At 37.6% G+C, this 19249-nt stretch overlaps 1 protein-coding gene across 2 annotated transcripts in view; it reads right to left on the bottom strand.

The window, feature by feature from the left end:
• Window positions 1–6229: 6229 nt before the first annotated feature.
• Window positions 6230–19249, bottom strand: part of LOC138427949 (cytochrome P450 2C19-like) — a 31875-nt gene continuing 18855 nt past the window's right edge. For both annotated transcript variants that reach the window (XM_069568074.1, XM_069568076.2), the window contains exons 6-9: window positions 17459–17600; window positions 13099–13286; window positions 7644–7785; window positions 6230–6750 (exon numbers count right to left, since the gene is read on the bottom strand). In XM_069568074.1, the coding sequence (XP_069424175.1) occupies window positions 6569–6750; window positions 7644–7785; window positions 13099–13286; window positions 17459–17600 (654 nt within the window). In that variant the 3' untranslated portion in view covers window positions 6230–6568. The remainder of the gene's footprint in view (window positions 6751–7643; window positions 7786–13098; window positions 13287–17458; window positions 17601–19249) is intronic.

Below are 19249 nucleotides of genomic sequence, written 5' to 3'. Positions count from 1 at the left end.
CATCCTCCCAACCCCTTTTGCCTGGAGCTTCCCTGATAGCTCAGTTGGTAAAGAATCCACCTGCAATGTGGGAGACCAGGGTTCAATCCCTGGGTTGGGAAGATCCACTGGAGAAGTGATAGGTTACCCACTCCAATATTCTTGGGCTTCCCTTGTGGCTCAGCTGGTAAAGTATCCACCTGCAATGCAGAAGACCTGGGTTCGATCCCTGGGTTGGGAAGACCCCCTGGAGAAGGGAAAGGCTACCCACTCCGATATTCTGGCCTAAAGAATTCCATGAACTCTGCAGTCCATGGGGTCACAAAGAGTTGGACATGACCGAGCGACTTTCAGTTTCACCTCTATTGCCAATGCAGAGCATGCGCACATGCACACCTACCATGTTTTGTCATTCACTAGGAAAATGTATTTCTACATTTTCTAGTTTCTAGAAAATGTCATTCTAGTTTTGTCATTCACTGGGAAAATGTATCTTCCAGAAAACTCCTCTCCCAGATCAATCAGTGCTTCCTGCAGGGCTTCATATCCATGCAAGACCACCATGGGTTTCATGCTAAAATACACAGTGAATACAGGGCCACAGATTTTTGAGAGCTGGGAATGGAGATGCTTGTAATAGCCAAAGAAGTCTATATGTGATTTTATAATGTGCCCGATGCAAAATGTATTATCATCCTACAATTATGCTTTGATTCTGCTACATACAGCATAAAATGTTCCTGAATTTAATACATAAATATGATGGTGATTGCTACAGCTTCCACTAATGAATGAACTGCAATGCCAGGCAAAGGCCCAAGTAACTAGTACAGAGATTACAATTAATCCTCATATCAGCACCTTCAGCAGATTTATTTGCCCCACTTATAAATAAGGAAACTGAGGTCAAGGAATAGCAATTAATTTCCAATCCCGACAGTGACTAGACAGAGGATTCATATTTGAAACTCTTCTTGTTCAACTTTTGATTCTTGAGCAATATATCAATCATCAAAGCCCACCGTTAAACCAATAACCGGCTGACTGCTTCAGAGTTACATATAGAATTCTTTCCATGAGAATTCTGATCCCCTAGTCCACAGGGTTGCAAAGAGTTGGACATGCCTGAACTGACCTAGCATGCATGCATGCATGATGAATACTATGATTATATTTTGAAGTATGGTTGATTTATAATACTGTGTTGTAAAACTACAACAACTAGTCTCAAGAGTACTGCAAATTGATTCAATTATATATATATGACATATATTATTTTTTCAAATTCTGTTTCATTATAGGCCATTACAAAATACTGAATATACTACAATTCTGTATTTTAAAAAATAAGTTCAAATAATTCTAATGCCCAGCCTAGTTTGAGATCCACTGGTGTGGCTAACACAGAAAGAAAGGAAGCATCATGGAGGCAGTGCCAGGAATGCTGCATCCCACAGAAGAGCAACATTTTGCACCCTGCACCATCCACAAGGTGCAGATGGCAGCTTCCTCCAGAATCCCAGTGAATGCTGCTGCTGCCAGCTGGACTCTAACTAATGACTTCTTTCACTGATGCATGCAGAGCTATTTCCTTAATGCCAAGCACAATGTGATTCTTCAGAAAAGTTCTATTTTCACGGCTGTCTGAACAAAACACACAGCTTATATAGTGCACATCTTTTGCAAGGAAATTTTTTATCACCAACCATTTCATTTACCAATTACCTTCAGCCCCAAATCATAGCAAATTGTTGTGAAACAAAGAAGGGAAGCAACACTCACGCTTTAGACACTTTATTATTTTGATTCTGTCATACAAAAAGCTGTGTTCCTCTACTCAAAAAGCACATTGCTTCTCTATTTATGACAGTGACATTTAAAAAGCAAGAGAAATATCAAAGTTTATAGAAGTAATGTGACTTATGTTAACAGTTTGCCCATAAAAATATTTATTATTTTTTAGTTGAGCGCAATTTACTTACTGTTTGCAAGCCACTGGTGGTGGTGGTTTAGTCACTAAGTCGTGTCCAACTCTTGGAACTCCATGGACTGTAGCCTGCCAGGCTTTTGTGTCCATGGGATTCTCCAGGTAAGAATACTAAAGTGGGTTGCCATTTCCTCTTCCAAGGGATCTTCCTGACCCAGGGATCGAACCCGCCTCTCCTGCATTGGCAGGTGGATTCTTTACCACTGAGCTACCACAGAAACCCAACATTACAGTTGTGGTTGTTCAGTCGCTAAGTCATGTCTGACTCTTTTCAACTCCATGAACTATAGCACACCGGGACTCCCTGTCCTCCATTATCTCTAGGAGTTTGCTCAAGTTCATGTCCATTAAGTTGGTAATGCTATCTAAACATCTCACCCTCTTCTGCCCTCTTCTTTTGCCTTCAAAATGATGACATATTTAAGGAAATAAACATGGAGTAACTGTGGGAAATCATTGTGGATGTAATTTCAGACATGTTCCTGCATCACTGACTATTTCAATTCTGAACTGTGTCAAACTCAAGCACTCCACTAGCCATTTTCAAAATGATATAGACTAGTAGCTGTTAACTGCAAGTTTGTAGTTTCAAAACTGCCTGCTTCACAACTATTCAATCATTTCAAACACAACCAATCCTCGCTTAACAAGAATCTTTACATCTTGCCGTCTCCAATCCTCATATTTTCTTCTGGCTCAAAATAACACTAATTTATTATATTACAATTCTAGAGGTCACAAGTCTGAAAATTAAGGTGTTGACAGGGCTGCATTCCTCCTGGAGGCTCTCAGGAGAATCCATTTCCTTATCTTTTCCAGTTTCTAGAGGCTACCTGCATTCCTTGGCTCATGACCACCTCCTCCTCTGTCAAGGTCAGGAGCACAGCATCTTCAAAGCTCTTTGATCCCCTTGACCTCCTCCTTCAGGGACTCTTGTGATTCCACTGGGTGTGCCAGGCAATCCAAGATTATTTTTCTAGTCTCAAAATACTTACTCTTTAAAATTCTTAAGTTTTTGTACAATTTTTAAAGGTTATTTTCCCTTAACAATTATTACAAAATATCCAATCCTAATTCTTGAAACAATTTTCCATTTTTGCCTTTATAAAGTTTCACATTTTGTAGTCTGGAAGAATACAGTTTAAGCGTTTTTTTGGATCTGTGTGTCCTGAGCAGCAGTCCAAACAAATCCCAAATAAACACTTCATGATTTCAACCAGATCTCCATTCTGGGAATTCATAGTTAACAATAATAAAATTTAAACCTTTTAAACAACCAAAGACATATAAACCAACTATATAAGTAAAAGTACATGACTTTACCTTGAAATCTCAAATCTAAATTTGTATAATTCTTTTTGATTTCACATATAAGTGCTATCATATAGTATTTTTCTTTCTCTAACTTATTTCAGTAAGCATACTATTCTTTAGGAACATTCACCATCCTGCAATTGGCAGAATTTCATTCTTTCTATGCCTGAGTAATAGTCCATTGTATGTTTATACTACATCTTCTTTTCTGTCTGTTAATGGATCCTGGGTTGCTTCGATGACTTGACTTATAAGTAGTGCTTCTATGAACACTGGGCTGCATGTATCTCTTTGAATTACTGTTTTCATTTTCCTTGGCTATATACCCAGGGGTGGAATTGCTGGATCGTATGGTAGTTCTATTATTAGTTTTTAAGCACACTCCTTACTGTTTTCCATAGTGCCTGCACCACTTTGTGTTCCCACCAATAGTGTACAAGAGTTCTCTTTTCTCTTCCCCTCTCCAACACTTGTTCTTTGTAGTCTTTTTGATGATAGCCATTTTGACAGGTGTGAGGTGATTTCTCATTGTCATTCTGATTTGCATTTTTCTGATGATTAGCAGGTCAGGAAGAAACAGTTAGAACTGGACATGGAACAAAAGACTGGTTCCAAATGGGAAAAGGAGTACCTCAAGATTGTATATTGTCACCCTGCTTATTTAACTTCTATGCAGAGTACATCATGAGAAACGCTGGGCTGGAAGAAGCACAAGCTGGAATCAAGATTGCTGGGAGAAATATCAATAACCTCAGATATGCAGATGACACCATCCTTATGGAAGAAAGTGAAGAGGAACTAAAAAGCCTCTTGATGAAAGTGGAGGAGGAGAGTGAAAACGTTGGCTTAAAGCTCAACATTCAGAAAACGAAGATCATAGCATCTGGTCCCATCACTTCATGGCAAATAGATGGGGAAACAGGGGAAACAGTGTCAGACTATTTGGAGGGGGGGCTCCAAAATAACTGCAGATAGTGATTGCAGCCATGAAATTAAAAGGCACTCCTTGGAAGGAAAGTTAGAACCAGCCTACACAGCATATTCAAAAGCAGAGACATTACTTTGCCAACAAAGGTCCATCTAGTCAAGGTTATGGTTTTTCCAGTAGTCTTGTATGGATGTGAGAGTTGGACTGTGAAGAAAGCTGAGTGCCGAAGAATTGATGCTTTTGAACAGTGGTGTTGGAGAAGACTCTTGAGAGTCCCTTGGACTGCAAGGAGATCCAACCAGTCCATCCTAAAAGAGATCAGTCCTGGGTGTTCATTGGAAGGACTGATGCCAAAGCTGAAACTCCAATACGTTGGCCACCTCATGCAAAGAGTTGACTTATTGGAAAAGACCCTGATGCTGGGAGGGATTGGGGGCAAGAGGAGAAGGGGACAACAGAGGATGAGAAGGCTGGATGGCATCACTGACTCAATGGACATGGGTTTGGGTAGACTCCGGGAGTTGGTGATGGACAGGGAGGCCTGGCATGCTGTGATTCATGAGGTCACAAAGAGTCGGACATGACTGAGTGACTGCACTAAACTGAACGGAACTGATGATTAGCAATGTTGAACATCTTTTCATGTGCCTGGTAGCCATCAGTATTGCAGAAAGACATTTCTTTAAAAAGTCTATTCATATCTTCTACCATTTTAAAAGAGTTGCTTGTTTGATATTGAGTTGTATGAGTTGTTTATGTATTTTGGATATTAACCCCTATTGGTCATATTATTTGTAAATATTTTCTCTAACTCTGAAGGTTGTCTTTTTGCTGATGACATCTTTTGTTGTATGAAGTTTTTATGTTTAATTAAGTTCATTTGTTTATTTTTGCTTTTATTTCTTTTGCCTTATGAGACCAATCCAAAAAAAGAATATTGCTATAATTTATGTCAAAGAGTGTTCTATGTTTTCTTCTTTGAGTTTCATTGTTTCTGGTCTTACATTTAGGTCTCTCATCAATTTTAAAGTTTCTTTTGTGTATGGTGTAAGTAAATGTTCTAATTTCATTATTTACATGTAGTGTCACGTTTTCCCAGTACCACTTATGGAAGATACTGTCTTTTCACTATTGTATATACTTGCCTCCTTTGTCATAGGTTAATTGACCACATGTGCCTGAGTTTATTTCTGAGCTCTCTGTTCTTTTCCATTGCTCTGTCTGTGCTTATGCCATACCATGCTATTTTGATTACTGTAGCCTTGTAGTATAGTTTGAAATCTGGGAGCTTCATTCTTTTTTCTCAAGAGTGCTTTGGCAATTCATGGTCTTTTGTCGTTCTACATGAAGCTTAAAATTGTTACAGTGCTGTGGAAAATTTCAAGGGTATTTTGATAGGGATTACATTAAATACATAGATTGCTTTGGGTAGTATAAATATTTTCACAACATTTTTTGCCAGTCCAATAGCTTCATTGTATAGTTTGAGATCAGAAAGTATAATGCCTCTGGCTTTGTTCTTCTTTCTCAGGATTGCTTTGGCTCTTCAGGGTCTTTTTGGTTACATACAAATTTTAGCATTCTCTATTTCTGCTGTTCATAATACTCCATTATGCTTTCAAAACCCATGGCATCAAAGAGATGGTCCCTCTTTTAATTACAACTGGTGAAATTTATGTTCTCTCTCGTTTTGGAGAGAGATTGGCTATAGGTGATTTCTTATACACAATCTCATTGATTTCTGTTCTGATTTTTAATTGTAGTTTTCTGTGTCTGACTTTTAATTGTTCACTATCACTGATCTCAATATTCCTTACAGGATGAAGTTGCTCTTGAAAACAATTTCTCTCACTTTTTAAACCAAATCTCAAATAAGTACATTACAAGCATTCAAGGGAGATTTTCTGCTCTCATTCCCTCTGTCCTCCTCTGTGTATATCACTATAACGCCCAGCATGACATCTTTGCCTTTTTTTCCTTTCTTACTTGCAATATGCACAAAAGAAGGAAAGACTGAGAAGTGGCTCATCAGATTCTGCTTTTTTATTAGAAACATGTACTGGAGAAATAGGTCTCATTGGCACACACTAATCATCGTGCATTACTTTGTACTGAGTACATGGAACTAAGTACACACTGCTACTTAATATTAGATATGTATCAGCATATGTGATGGGCAATACAAATGTTACAGGATAGGGAGAATAGCAGATATATTTCTGTAGTGAAATTGCACAGGGAATGAGAAGAGGTCAGAGATGTGTTCTCAGGAAAGATTAACATGACACTGGTGAACAATGCTCCCCATGAAAGGGAGTTAAAGACAATACCACTGAGAAAGCTGTATAATCTAGCATTCTTCATACAGGAATGAAGCAGACCTGGTAAGGAGGTGGCACATTAGCTATTCCAGTAACAGCTGGGGTGGTGTCGATGTCCTTTGGGTCAACCAGAGATTTCAAGGTAAATTTCTGTAAAATTGTGGTCAGGAATAAAAACAGCTCCATGCGGGCCAGGCCCTCTCCCACACAAACCCGTTTTCCTGAAAATAACAAACATAGAGAGTATATACTCCTTGAACACTGTGTTTCTGGCTGCCAGAAACAGACTATGCAGTAACTTTTTGTTGAATGTTTGAATGGATGGATGGAAGGCAAATGGTTAGATAGACAGATGGACAAAGGGTAGACACTCATGCTATCCATCTAACATCTAATCTTAACAGGTATCCTTCTCTCAGCAGATATTTATTGAGTTATCAGCACTATACCGCATACTTCATTAAGTGTATTATAACTCCATTTTGACATTTTCAAGGTTCCATCAATTTTTTTTTCCAGAAATACTCATATATTGGTTGTATTTTGTTTCTGGTGATGGTCCAATGCCTTTCTTTCCATTCTACACAACCTCTATTCTCTGCTGGAAGTATATCAAATCTACATCGACCTTGAAGTTTTAAAGCTTTATAACACAGAGTTACTTTTGTCTAAGATGCACTTCTCTTGTATTTTCAGAATGTAGCTTAAATTTTATTTCTGAATTAGAAAGAACTGGGTCACCTCTCCAAAGCTCCAATAATCCACTCCAAAAATGAGGATGTCTCATAGGGAGGGAAAGTGTCTCATTATGGAAAAAGAGCATTTCGACCAAGCCCAGAGTGTGCACTATGGAAGTTCCAAAGGATGCCCAAAGGCACCTTGTCCACTGAAAGTGAAAGTCACTCAGTAGTGTCTGACTCTTCGCAACCCATGTGCTGTCCATGGAATTCTCTAGGCCAGAATACTGGAGTAGGTAGTCCTTCCCTTCTCCAGGGGATCTTCCCAAACCAGGGATTGAACCCTGGTCTCTCTCATTGTAGGTGGATTATTTACCCACTGAGCCACAAGGGAAACTTGTCCACTTGAAGCAATGAAAAAAATAAATGTATGTTACCTGCTGAGAAAGCCATGAAATAGTCACTCTTCCTAAAGTTGCCATTCTCATCCAGGAAGTGGCCAGGGTCAAATACCTCTGGGTTGGGGAATTCTTTGTCATCATATAGCACAGAAGTCAGTGATGTTAATATATCTGTGCCCTGGAAAGAACAGATGAAGATAAACTAAACTATGAAGAAGTCACAGAGCTAGAACTGCTGAAAATCACTTAGTCCAATCTTAGGATCAATAGATGATTAATTTTGGTTCGAAGAAGGTCAGTGGCATTTTGAGTCAGACAGAACAAGTAATAAGGATAAGTTTAAGACTAGTGGTGGTGATGCTGCCAAAATGAACACTGGCAGCATCTGAAATACTCAGTACATGGGTCCTAGAACTTATGAATCCATTCTGCTAATCACCACAATAGGACATGGTATCTGCCCCCACCAGCTGCTTTATCATTTCAATTTTTACTCATCTCATATGTGGATTATGGTTTAATATGGAAGTCTCTATTGTGCTTGAAATATCTCAAATTATCTGTTTGTATGGTTTTTGCAAACAGGCATTTGATCTAATACAAAATAACCCCTTCTATACTAACAATGTAAGTACAGTAACAAATATTATTGGTTACCATTGACATGCAGATTGCTTGTCTTTATTTTAAAATATAGGGCAGACTTCATCATAGATTAATCCTAGATTTGAAACACAGAAAGGACTGTAAAATTCACAAAATCATTTCACAGCAATTCAGCTTATGATCATTAGTTTAAGCAAGTTTTATCTATTAACACGAAAACTGTTGAGTAAATGATTGAGAAGAAAGATACAAATCTATAAAGTACCAGGTAATCTTTTATCAATTAAATGTGAAAAAAGGACCTGTGTCATGGAGTAATCTGGCAGATACCACTTGGGTGGTCACTCATGTGACCAACACTGCATAATCAATAATGGGATAACTCATATATGTACCTTCACCTCCCCAGTGAATTTCAGTGGGAAACACAAAGCACCCATATAGTTGAAATCGTAACTGGAATCTATGTCCAGAAAACAATCACACAAAACCAGCCTGAGGTATATTTCACAGGACTACTAAATTGTACTCTTCACAGAGTTGCTGCTGCTGCTGCTGCTAAGTCGCTTCAGTCGTGTCCAACTCTGTGTGACCCCATAGACGGCAGCCCACCAGGCTCCACCATCCCTGGGATTCTCCAGGCAAGAACACTGGAGTGGGTTGCCATTTCCTTCTCCAATGCATGAAAGTGAAAAGTGAAAGTGAAGTCGCTCAGTCGTGCCCGACTCTTAGCAACCCCATGGACTGCAGCCTGCCAGGCTCCTCCGTCCATGGGATTTTCCAGGCAAGAGTACTGGAGTGGTGTGCCATCGCCTTCTCCCTTCACAGAGTTAAAATGTACTAAAAGAAAACAAAGAGGGCAAACAAAACTAGTAACAGGAGAGAACAGGGAGACCAAGGAAAAGATATTCAAATTATAATCTTGTTTCCAGGCTGGACACTGATTTTCAAAGAAAAAAAGCCATAAAGTTTATTCCAGAAAAATTAGGAAATTTTTAATATAGGCTGTACACTAGATAATATTATTCTATCAATGATAACTCTTCAGTATAATTGCTATTATTGTTCTGTATACAAAAATTGCTATTTTGAGCTACACATACTGAAATAGAGAAGTGTAGAAAAGTAGATGGATAGATTGATAAATGAATATTGTGGAAGAAATTTTTACATACTGAGGTATGGAGAAGTCGTTCTAGCTTATAAACTTGAATTTAACTTAAATTTTATGCTAACTAGAACATCCTGTTTGTGGCCTATCAAACATACACACTAATTATTAAGAAAATGTGAATCAAACAGAAATAAAGAATGTCCATATTAAAAATAAAGATTAAATCCCTCCTTTCTGGGACACCAATGTTGAAACTCTTGCAACAAGAAGACTCCTTTCTCAGGTGCCAAGGCCATACCAACTCGCTGTGCATATGTTGATAATGTTTTCTTGAAACCTTATAAGAATGTATCTCTGGCTTCCTTGTGTTCTTTGCTCTGACAAGGTATACAACTGTGTGGATAAACCATACCTCTCCAGAGCAGTTCCTCAGAGTTACCTGAGAGGTTGTCTTTTGGGCTATAATCCTCAGTTTGGCTCAGATAAAACTCTTTTCTATTCCTATTACAGATTGTTTATTGATTATCTCTCAACACTGCAAAAGCAGGTAAATATACAAATTCATGTATAATATACATATGAACATGTTTTTAATGTTCTATGCTTAAAAAATAATTAATGCAAACTTGGGGAAATCTTCCATCCCCTAAGGTTATCATAAAAGGTATACAACTCTTTATTTTTCCCTTGTTTGTGTTTATATAAGAAATAAATAAAACATTTAAGATAACAAAAAAGGTACAAAAGGCAATACTTTCAGCAAATGCTGCTCTGCTCAAACAAATGCATATTTCATAGAGAAATAAAAGAAGCATAATCATTACTCTTTGTCATAAGTAAAAATTACCTGCATGAACCATCATCTAAATGTAAGCACTAAAATTATGAAGTTTATAAGGGTAAATCTTTCAGACTCTGTACTGGGAAACCTTCTTTAGATAAACAAACAAACAAAACAATCCCACACATCAATCTTACAGCATTGCAAAATGTTCTTTTAGACAGTCTTACATACTAACAAATATCAACCTATGTGCAAATATGGTCTTAGTACAAACAATGACCTAAGTATTTTAAATGCAAAATACTAACACATATATATGGAATTTAGAAAGATGGTAATGACAACCCTGTATGCAAGACAGCAAAAAAGACACAGATGTGTATAGCGGACTTTTGGACTCAGAAGGAGAGGGAGAGGGTGGGATGATTTGGGAGAATGGCATTGAAACATGTATACTATCATGTAAGAATCAAATCACCAGTCTATGTCCGATGCAGGATACAGCATGCTTGGGGCTGGTGCACGGGGATGACCCAGAGGGATGTTGTGGTGAGGGAGGTGGGAGGGGGGTTCCTGTTTGGGATCGCATGTACACCCGTGGTGGATTCATGTCAATGTATGGCAAAACCAATGCAGTATTGTAAAGTAAAATAAAGTAAAAATAAAAATTAAAAAAAATTTACATGTAAACAAAAAAAATGCAAAATAATCAAGGAAGACACTTTGTGACACATGGGAATTATATACAATCTAAATTTCTGCTTCCAAAAAGACAGGGATATAGCCATTGTTGTTTGTTTAATATGTCCTTGACTGCTTCCATGCTACAACAGCAGAAGTGTACAAAAGGATACAAAAGGCATCAAACACTTCAAAGCTTCAAATTCTGAAATACTTACACTTTGAAGTATTACATAAATACTGTAACACTCCTGTCTTAGAGCATTCTCCCAGTTAGCCCAGTGGCTCCAGCCTTGGATAAAACTAATCACTTACATGATTCGTAAAAAGGTGTAACAGAATCAGCCTCCTAATAATCTTATTGGAAAAGACCTTGATGCTGGGAAAGATTGAAGGCAGAAGCAAAAGAGGGCAGCAGAGGATGAGATGGTTAGACAGCATCACCAACTTAATGGGCATGAAGTTAAGGAAACCGGAAGGAGTGAGGGATGGCAGAGCTTGCTGTGCTGCAGGCCATGGGGTCACAAAGAACTGGATGTGACTTAGTGACTAAACAAGAATGAAACTCACTATTTATGTTTCTACACTGGGAGGACTATGCAGAAGGGGATGGTCATCCCCAGTATTTGGTAATAGACGTATGACAATATAATGGTCATTTCCTAATACAGTGGATGTGAGAGATGGGCCACTCCATTCTAGTACAGTGTTTCCCACATACTTAGAAATAAGAAGAGAAACAAGCTTGATCAATTATTACCTTAGACCCCAACGTCACAAAAGAAAAGTCTTCTCTCAGTATGTCCTTTGGTTAAAAAAAGTAGTAGACTTGAAGTTCTAACCCTTGTATCAAAACTGCAATCACTGAGACAAGTCTCACAATCTAGTAAAATCATCAATTCTGTCTTCTCCAAGGATTGGCACTAGTACTTGTACCTTAAGAATCTCATTGCTTTCTTTCCTCAATAAAATATAAATTTTAGTTATATCATTTTATAATTTTAATAATACTATGTCTTGGCTTCAAGTAGATAAGAGAAGTTTTCAGCACACAAACTAGAAAGTCTGAACATATACAGATATTCTGTGTTAGAGAGCATGAGAAATCTGCTAAGACAAAAATCTGTCTCAATATTCCAAAGTTTGGAGTACCTCAAAGAGGAAAGCTGACACCTAAAGTTAATATTAGTCTCTGTCAGTGTCCAAATTTTACTCAAAATACTCAAAATGGGAGAGGTTACATCATTCCATCTGCCAAGGAGGAGAGGGATAGACCCTTTCTGGAAGAAAATAAATAACATCTGAACTCTGCATTTTTTCACTTGTAAAAATTGGTATTTAACCAAAACTAACTAAGCATTTCAAAGACACAACTAAGTGGCCAAAGGTAGAAGTGAGGAAAACAATAAATATATACCCACACTATGAAACATTTCTCACCTAATTATATCATGCCAGCATGATTTTTAAAACAGAAATCCAATGAAAAAATGTTGAGGAAGAAAAGTTGTAAACCAAAAATCTCTTATACCATAATCAGTAAAGTCTTGAACAGAATATAGCAAAAGAAATCCAACTGCATATATATATATATATATGTTTATAATAGGTATATTCAGTGGGAAAAGTGAGGTCAATGTATACAACCATACCAATAAGTACAGATATTGATTTGAAAAAATATATATACATGTACACAGCTAAAAATAGCATTAAAAATGAGAACATATTTTCTACTCTGATTCTTTAAAAAGTATGTAGCAAAATGTACATAAAAATCATTATCAATAGTAAAATGTTAACTGCCATTCTACTGAGATAAGAAATGAAACCAAGGCTAAAAGAAAGTTATTAGCCCAGACAGCATGACAATGTATAGAGAAACTGCAGTTAATCTAGAGGGAAATTTTAAACACTGATTTTAAATTTGGCAAGATTGCTTCATATAAAGTTATTAAAATGATAAAATCAGTTATATTTTCAATCCAGATAGCAAAGTGGAAAAGGCATTTTAAAACAACAATAAGCACCTAAGGGGAAAAAAAGGATTCATTGGAAATGTAAACAGTTAACTTTCATCAAACCAAATAAAAGAAACAGAAAATTTGGAAGTCTTGCACTGCTAGCTGTCAAATCTGTTATAAAGCTTACAGACTAAACTGGAAAAAAACACACAATTCATCAAGCCTGCACACAAATGATTACTTATACTTCTTTTGTCTTGCTTTCATAGAGGATGGCACACAAACTCTCTAAAATGGGAACTTCAGTACCACCGAGGTCAATATAAGAGAAACCAATGTTACCTTGGGGATGAGGTAGTTTCTGAATTTTACGTCACAGTTCACAGCATGAGGTACACTCGTGGGAGCCAGGTCAATGTATCTCTGGATCTCATGCACCACAGCATCCATGTAGGGCATGCGGGTCCTGTCCTGCATGCAGGGGCTCCGGTGTCTGCCAATCACGCGGTCAATCTCTTCCTGGATCTTAGCTGATAAGAGATAAGCAAGACTGAAGAAGAAAAAAATGCACACCACATGTGCACAGCAATTCAGGGATATATGATGCTTCATGAAGGCATCCCAACAGCATTATACAGTTAAGTTATATGCTCAGAAATGCACCTCGACATGGAGAGAGAATTGTCATAATACAAATACATGTAAGTCTCTGACAAGCTAGACTTAAGATATAGCTAAACAGACTTATATGTTAGCATACACAATAATAGAAGCAGAAATGATAAAATGTTTGAAAATAAAAACACAACACAAGGTCAAGAAACTAAAGTCGTTGGAGGGAAAAAAACAAGAATCTATTAATGTTATATCAAAATAATATGTGGACTGAAAAGGTAAGTTATATGTGTTTGCGTGCATTTGGGTATTATATGTGTGCAATATGCAGTGCTGCTCTCTTCCTCCAATTGCCAAATGCTGTCACTTTCAACATTCTAGTGGTTTCTTCTGAAATTTTTGTCCTATTTCTAATCAATGACTCTGCTTCTATTTTTTACGTACAGATTTTTAAACAATATCTGATTTCCTGGTATGAGGGTTGAGAATTTACATCTCTACAGTCACCTCATACAAAACACACACACAAATCCCCTTACTCCACTTTCAATATATTTACACCATAATTTTTAGCTCTTAAAACATTCATTTTAACATCATTCTGACTAAATAAACAATGCTCACTCTTAAGAAAACTATGATTATGCTTCCTTTTGGTACTTTCTTGGACCTTACTATGTTTCTTTAATTCAGTTCATAAAACTCTGTACCCTGATTTAGGATTCTTTCCAAATACTGAGGTAGATGTTTCAAACTCCTAATAATAATCTCCCTACTATTCGGAAGCCACAAACAATCCATCACCTTTTGTCTTTTGTTCTTGGCATCTCCCTTCATACCTGCTTTATCCACCTGATCCACTTAGAAGTGGACATTTACCAGGCCTGCTATCTAGCAACAGCCCTGACACTTTTTCTGCTTCAAGAGTTCTCAAGATTCCTGAAGCCCATGACTTCCTCTGACATGACTTCAGGTATTTGAATATGAAAGTCTGATAGTTGACTTGAATTCTGATGCCTTAGTGAACTCTAATCCTTTATCTATGACATGCTGCATCTCTCTGAAAGTTTTTTTGATTTTCTCTTTTATTCTGGTGTTCTGAAATTTCATGACCTGTGTCATGGGTGGAAATTTTTATTTCATTCACTCTGCTAGACATGTCGAGAGAATTTTCTATCTGCATGGTAAAATTTGGAGGTCTTTTCTCCACAGTGCTCACTCTCGGGAGTTTTTCTCTGGCTGCTCAAATTCAGAAAGCAGGATGGAGAAAGGAGGTAAAAGTCCCTGAATTCAAGAAGAGGATTTTTCCCTAACCTTTCCTCCAAGTTGTGACCTCACTCTTTGCCCCTGTCTCTGCCCAGTATCCTAAGTGTAAAGCCCCTTAGTTTCAGTTTCTCTAGGCAAAAAGCTTCTCTCATCCTACTGGGGAAAGAATGACCTGATAAAAGGAGCTGTCACAGGGTCATGCTATCTCAAATCTTGAAAAATGATGCTGTGAAAGTGCTGCACTCAATATGCCAGCAAATTTGGAAAACTCAGCAGTGGTCACAGGACTGGAAAAGTCAGTTTTCATTCCAATCCCAAAGAAAGGCAATGCCAAAGAATGCTCAAACTACCACACAATTGCACTCATCTCACACGCTACTAAAGTAATGCTCAAAATTCTCCAAGCCAGGCTTCAGCAATACGTGAACTGTGAACTTCCTGATTTTCAAGCTGGTTTTAGAAAAGGCAGAGGAACCAGAGATCAAATTGCCAACATCTGCTGGATCATGGAAAAAGCAAGAGAGTTCCAGAAATACATTTATTTCTGCTTTATTGACTATGCCAAAGCCTTTGACTGTGTGGATCACAATAAACTGTGGAAAATTCTGTGAGAGATGGGAATACCAGACCACCTGACCTGCCTCTTGAGAAACCTGTATGTAGGTCAGGAAGCAACAGTTAGAACTGGACATGGAACAACAGACTGGTTCCAAATAGGAAAAGGAGTATGTCAACACTGTATATTGTCACCCTGCTTATTTAACTTCTCTGCAGAGTACATCATGAGAAACACTGGGCTGGAAGAAGCACAAGTTGGAATCAAAATTGCTGGGAGAAATATCAATAACCTCAGATATGCAGATGATACCACCCTTATGGCAGAAAGTGAAGAACTAAGGAGCCTCTTGATGAAAGTGAAAGAGGAGAGTGAAAAAGTTGGCTTAAAGCTCAACATCCAGGAAACTAAGATGGCATCTGGTCCCATCACTTCCTGGCAAATAGATGGGGAAACAGCGGAAACAGTGGCTGACTTTATTTTTCTGGGCTCCAAAATCACTGCAGATGGGGACTGCAGCCATGAAATAAAAGATGCTTGCTCCTTGGAAGGAACATTATAACCAACCTAGACAGCATATTAAAAAGCAGAGACATTACTTTGTCAACAAAGGTCTGTCTAGACAAGGCTACGGTTTTTCCTGTGGTCATGTATCGATGTGAGAGTTGGACTATGAAGAAAGCTGAGCACTGAAGAATTGATGTCTTTGAACTGTTGTGTTGGAGAAGACTCTTGAGAGTCCTTGGACTGTAAGGAGATCCAACCAGTCCATCCTAAAGGAGATCAGTCCTGGATGTTCATTGGAAGGACTGATGCTAAAGCTGAAACTCCAATACTTTGGCCACCTGATGCAAAGAGCTGACTTTTGAAAAGACCGTGATGCTGGGAAAGATTGAGAGCAAGAGGAGAAGGGGACGACAGAGGATGAGATGGTTGGATGGCATCACCGACTCAATGGACATGGGTTTGGATAGACTCCAGGAGTTGGTGATGGATAGGGAGGCCTGGCGTGCTGCAGTTCATGGGGTCGCAAAAAGTCAGACACGACTGAGCAACTGAACTGAACTGAACTGAAAGGGTCGTGACTGGGACAGCTACATTTATCAGCCTATTTCTCCCTCTCTCCTCTTTGATTTTTGGTACTTCTAAATACTGAAACTTACAGGATGGTAAGGACACAAATGACTCTCATTATACAACTTTCTCTTCTGACATGTAGGCCATAACTTCATTCTCTGTCTGACTTCACTGTCACCTCTCAATATACTCTGTGTTTCAAAAATTTGTTGAAGATGTGTTAGCTGCCTCTCCAGTTTCAAAAAGCTAACTCTGGCCTGTTAACAGGCTATGGTCATTTTACTGAAATCCTAACACAACAGAAGATCATATGTATTTCTAAACTGCTGTTCACAACTGTTAACTCTTTAAAGGTTAATTTCTAACAAAAAGTTATTTGCAAAGGATAAAATTATTGACCCCAACCCCCACCACTACCAAATTATTATTTTGGTAAGAAATATTTTCCTGGAAATAAACTTCCTTACAAATAAAATTCCTTTATATGCACATCTTAAACCAATTCCTTGTCAATATAACTTTTTTAAGCACTCATAACACTGAAAATTTCATAAGGCAATCTCACAAAATTTCCAGGATTTCCATTTACGTTTCAATAAGCAGAATTTCCATTTTCTGTGCCCTGGCTTTAGAACACTGCATTTTCAGAATAAGGAAACTCCAGAGTGATCTTTCCATAAGAAGGCCATTATACAACTGCAAGCCAACTCATGCTGGGTATGCCTGCTACACATGACCTCCCATGAAATCCAGATGCTGCTGTGTTGATTTCTCTACCTTTCAGTGTCTTCACTGCTGTCATCCTGCTATATTATGTAAAAATGTCCCATTACTTTCCTGTCACTACATCTGAAAAACATTAAGGTGCTCAAACAGAGATTTAAGGGCTTCCCTGGTGGCTCGAAAGAATCTGCCTGCAATCCAAGGGATTGCCTGCAATGCAGGAGACTGGGCTTGATCCCTGGGTCAGGAAGATCCCCTGGAGAAGGAAGTGGCAAACCACTCCAGTATTCTAGTCTGGGAAATCCCATGGACAGAGGAGCCCAGCAGGCTATAGTCCATGGGGTCTCAAGAGTTGGACACGACTTAGAGACTAAATGACCACCATAAGAGAAACAAGGTGGAAAGCACTCCTAGTCTCTTTCCAATATCTTTCCTGAAATCACCCTGCCCACCATGTTATCATACCTGTGACCTCTGGGTGCTTCAGCAGGAGGAGGAGTCCATATCTCAGCGTGGTGCTCGTTGTCTCTGTCCCAGCTCCAAACAAATCAGATACAGCGATTGTCAGGTTTTCAAATGTATATTCTGACTGATGATTGTGTTTTTCCTAGGAATGATTTGATTTTTTAAAAATTAGTAAGCATACCAAAAGCAGGTAAACATGACCCATTAACAGGTAAAAAACAAATTGACACAAATCATTCCTGATGAACCCCAGACATATTGGATTTACTCAATAAAAACTTTAAAATTCATGTCTTAAACCAGCTCAAAGAGCTGAAGAATACCACATACAAGAACTAAAGCAAATCAGGAAAATATATAAACAAGTGGGGAATAATAAGAAAAGTATTATACAAAGGAACCAAAGAGAAACTTTAGAGCTGAAAAGTACAATACCTGAAATTAACAACAACAACAAAAAATTACCAGAATTTTTCAACAGCAGACTGGAGGAAGCCCAAAAATAAAGCATCAAATATGAAGCCAGAACAGAAATTTCCTGTGAATATCAGGAAGAAAAAGGAAGAGAGAAAAATGAACAGAGCCTGAGACACAACTGGAACTCAAACAAGTATACCAACATCCACTTAATGGGAGCCCCAGGAAAGAGAGAAGAAATAAAAGATAAATATTTGAAAAAAAGAATGGCTGAAAACTTCCAAAATTTGGTGAAATACATGAATGTATGAATAAAAGAAGCTAAACAAACTCCAAGAATATTGAAGCCAAAAAGACCCAGAGCAAGACGTATCAAAACCCAAAACTAGAGAATGTTTGAAGCATCAAGGGAGAAGTGACTCATCATGTACAAAGGACCCACAATAGCATAATGTATCATTTTTCTCCAGAAACTGTGGGAACCATAAATCAATGGAAAGATATTAAGCCCTCAGTGTAAAAATGTCAACCAAAAACTCTATATCTGGCACAACTATCTGTCCACAAAATAGGTGATAGAAGACATCTCCAAAATAAAACTTAAGGGGTTCTTTTTTAAAAGACGGGGTCTACAAGAAATGCTAAAGGGAATCACCTTTCAGTTTAAAATAAAAATGTATTACATGATAATTCAAACCCAGAATGACAAATAAATATTTTTGTTAAAAATAATAAGGTAAGTAAATACTAAAGCTAATATTATTGTATCCTAGTATAAAAACTCTTCTATATTATTTAATAGAAAATTGAATAAAAATCATTAGAAATAGCTGTTCTAGGTAGAAAAGATATAAAGGTGAAATTTATAACATCAACAAAATAAAGGGAGATGACATTGGTTGGGAGCAGAGTTAACATATGCAATTTGAAGCTACTGTGGAAGCAATTTATACTGGACTGCTATACATTTAGGATGTTAACAGTAATCCCCATTATAAGTACTAAGAAATCAATTGAAAAATAACACAAAAAATTTGAAGAGGGCATTAAAAAAGTGCCTGCAAAAGTGATCAAACAAAAAATATGACTATGATGGAAAAATTGAGAAACAGCAATCATAAAATGCATTAAAGCAAAAAACAGCAGAACAGAAATAAAACCATTAATATTAAGCTAATCCTTCAAAATTAATTAAAGTGATTAGTCACTTTGACTAAAACTCACAATTTAAGACATATATTTAAAGAACAAAATTTTAAACTGTATATATATATATATATATATATAAGCTATTATATATCCATAATATATCCATACATGTACAGAATATAATTCAGGCATGCAAAGGAAGAAAATCCTAACACTTGTGATATC

Source organism: Ovis canadensis, chromosome 22, assembly GCF_042477335.2.
Source record: "Ovis canadensis isolate MfBH-ARS-UI-01 breed Bighorn chromosome 22, ARS-UI_OviCan_v2, whole genome shotgun sequence".
NCBI lineage: Eukaryota > Metazoa > Chordata > Mammalia > Artiodactyla > Bovidae > Ovis > Ovis canadensis.
This window is presented reverse-complemented; position numbering and strand designations above follow the sequence as displayed.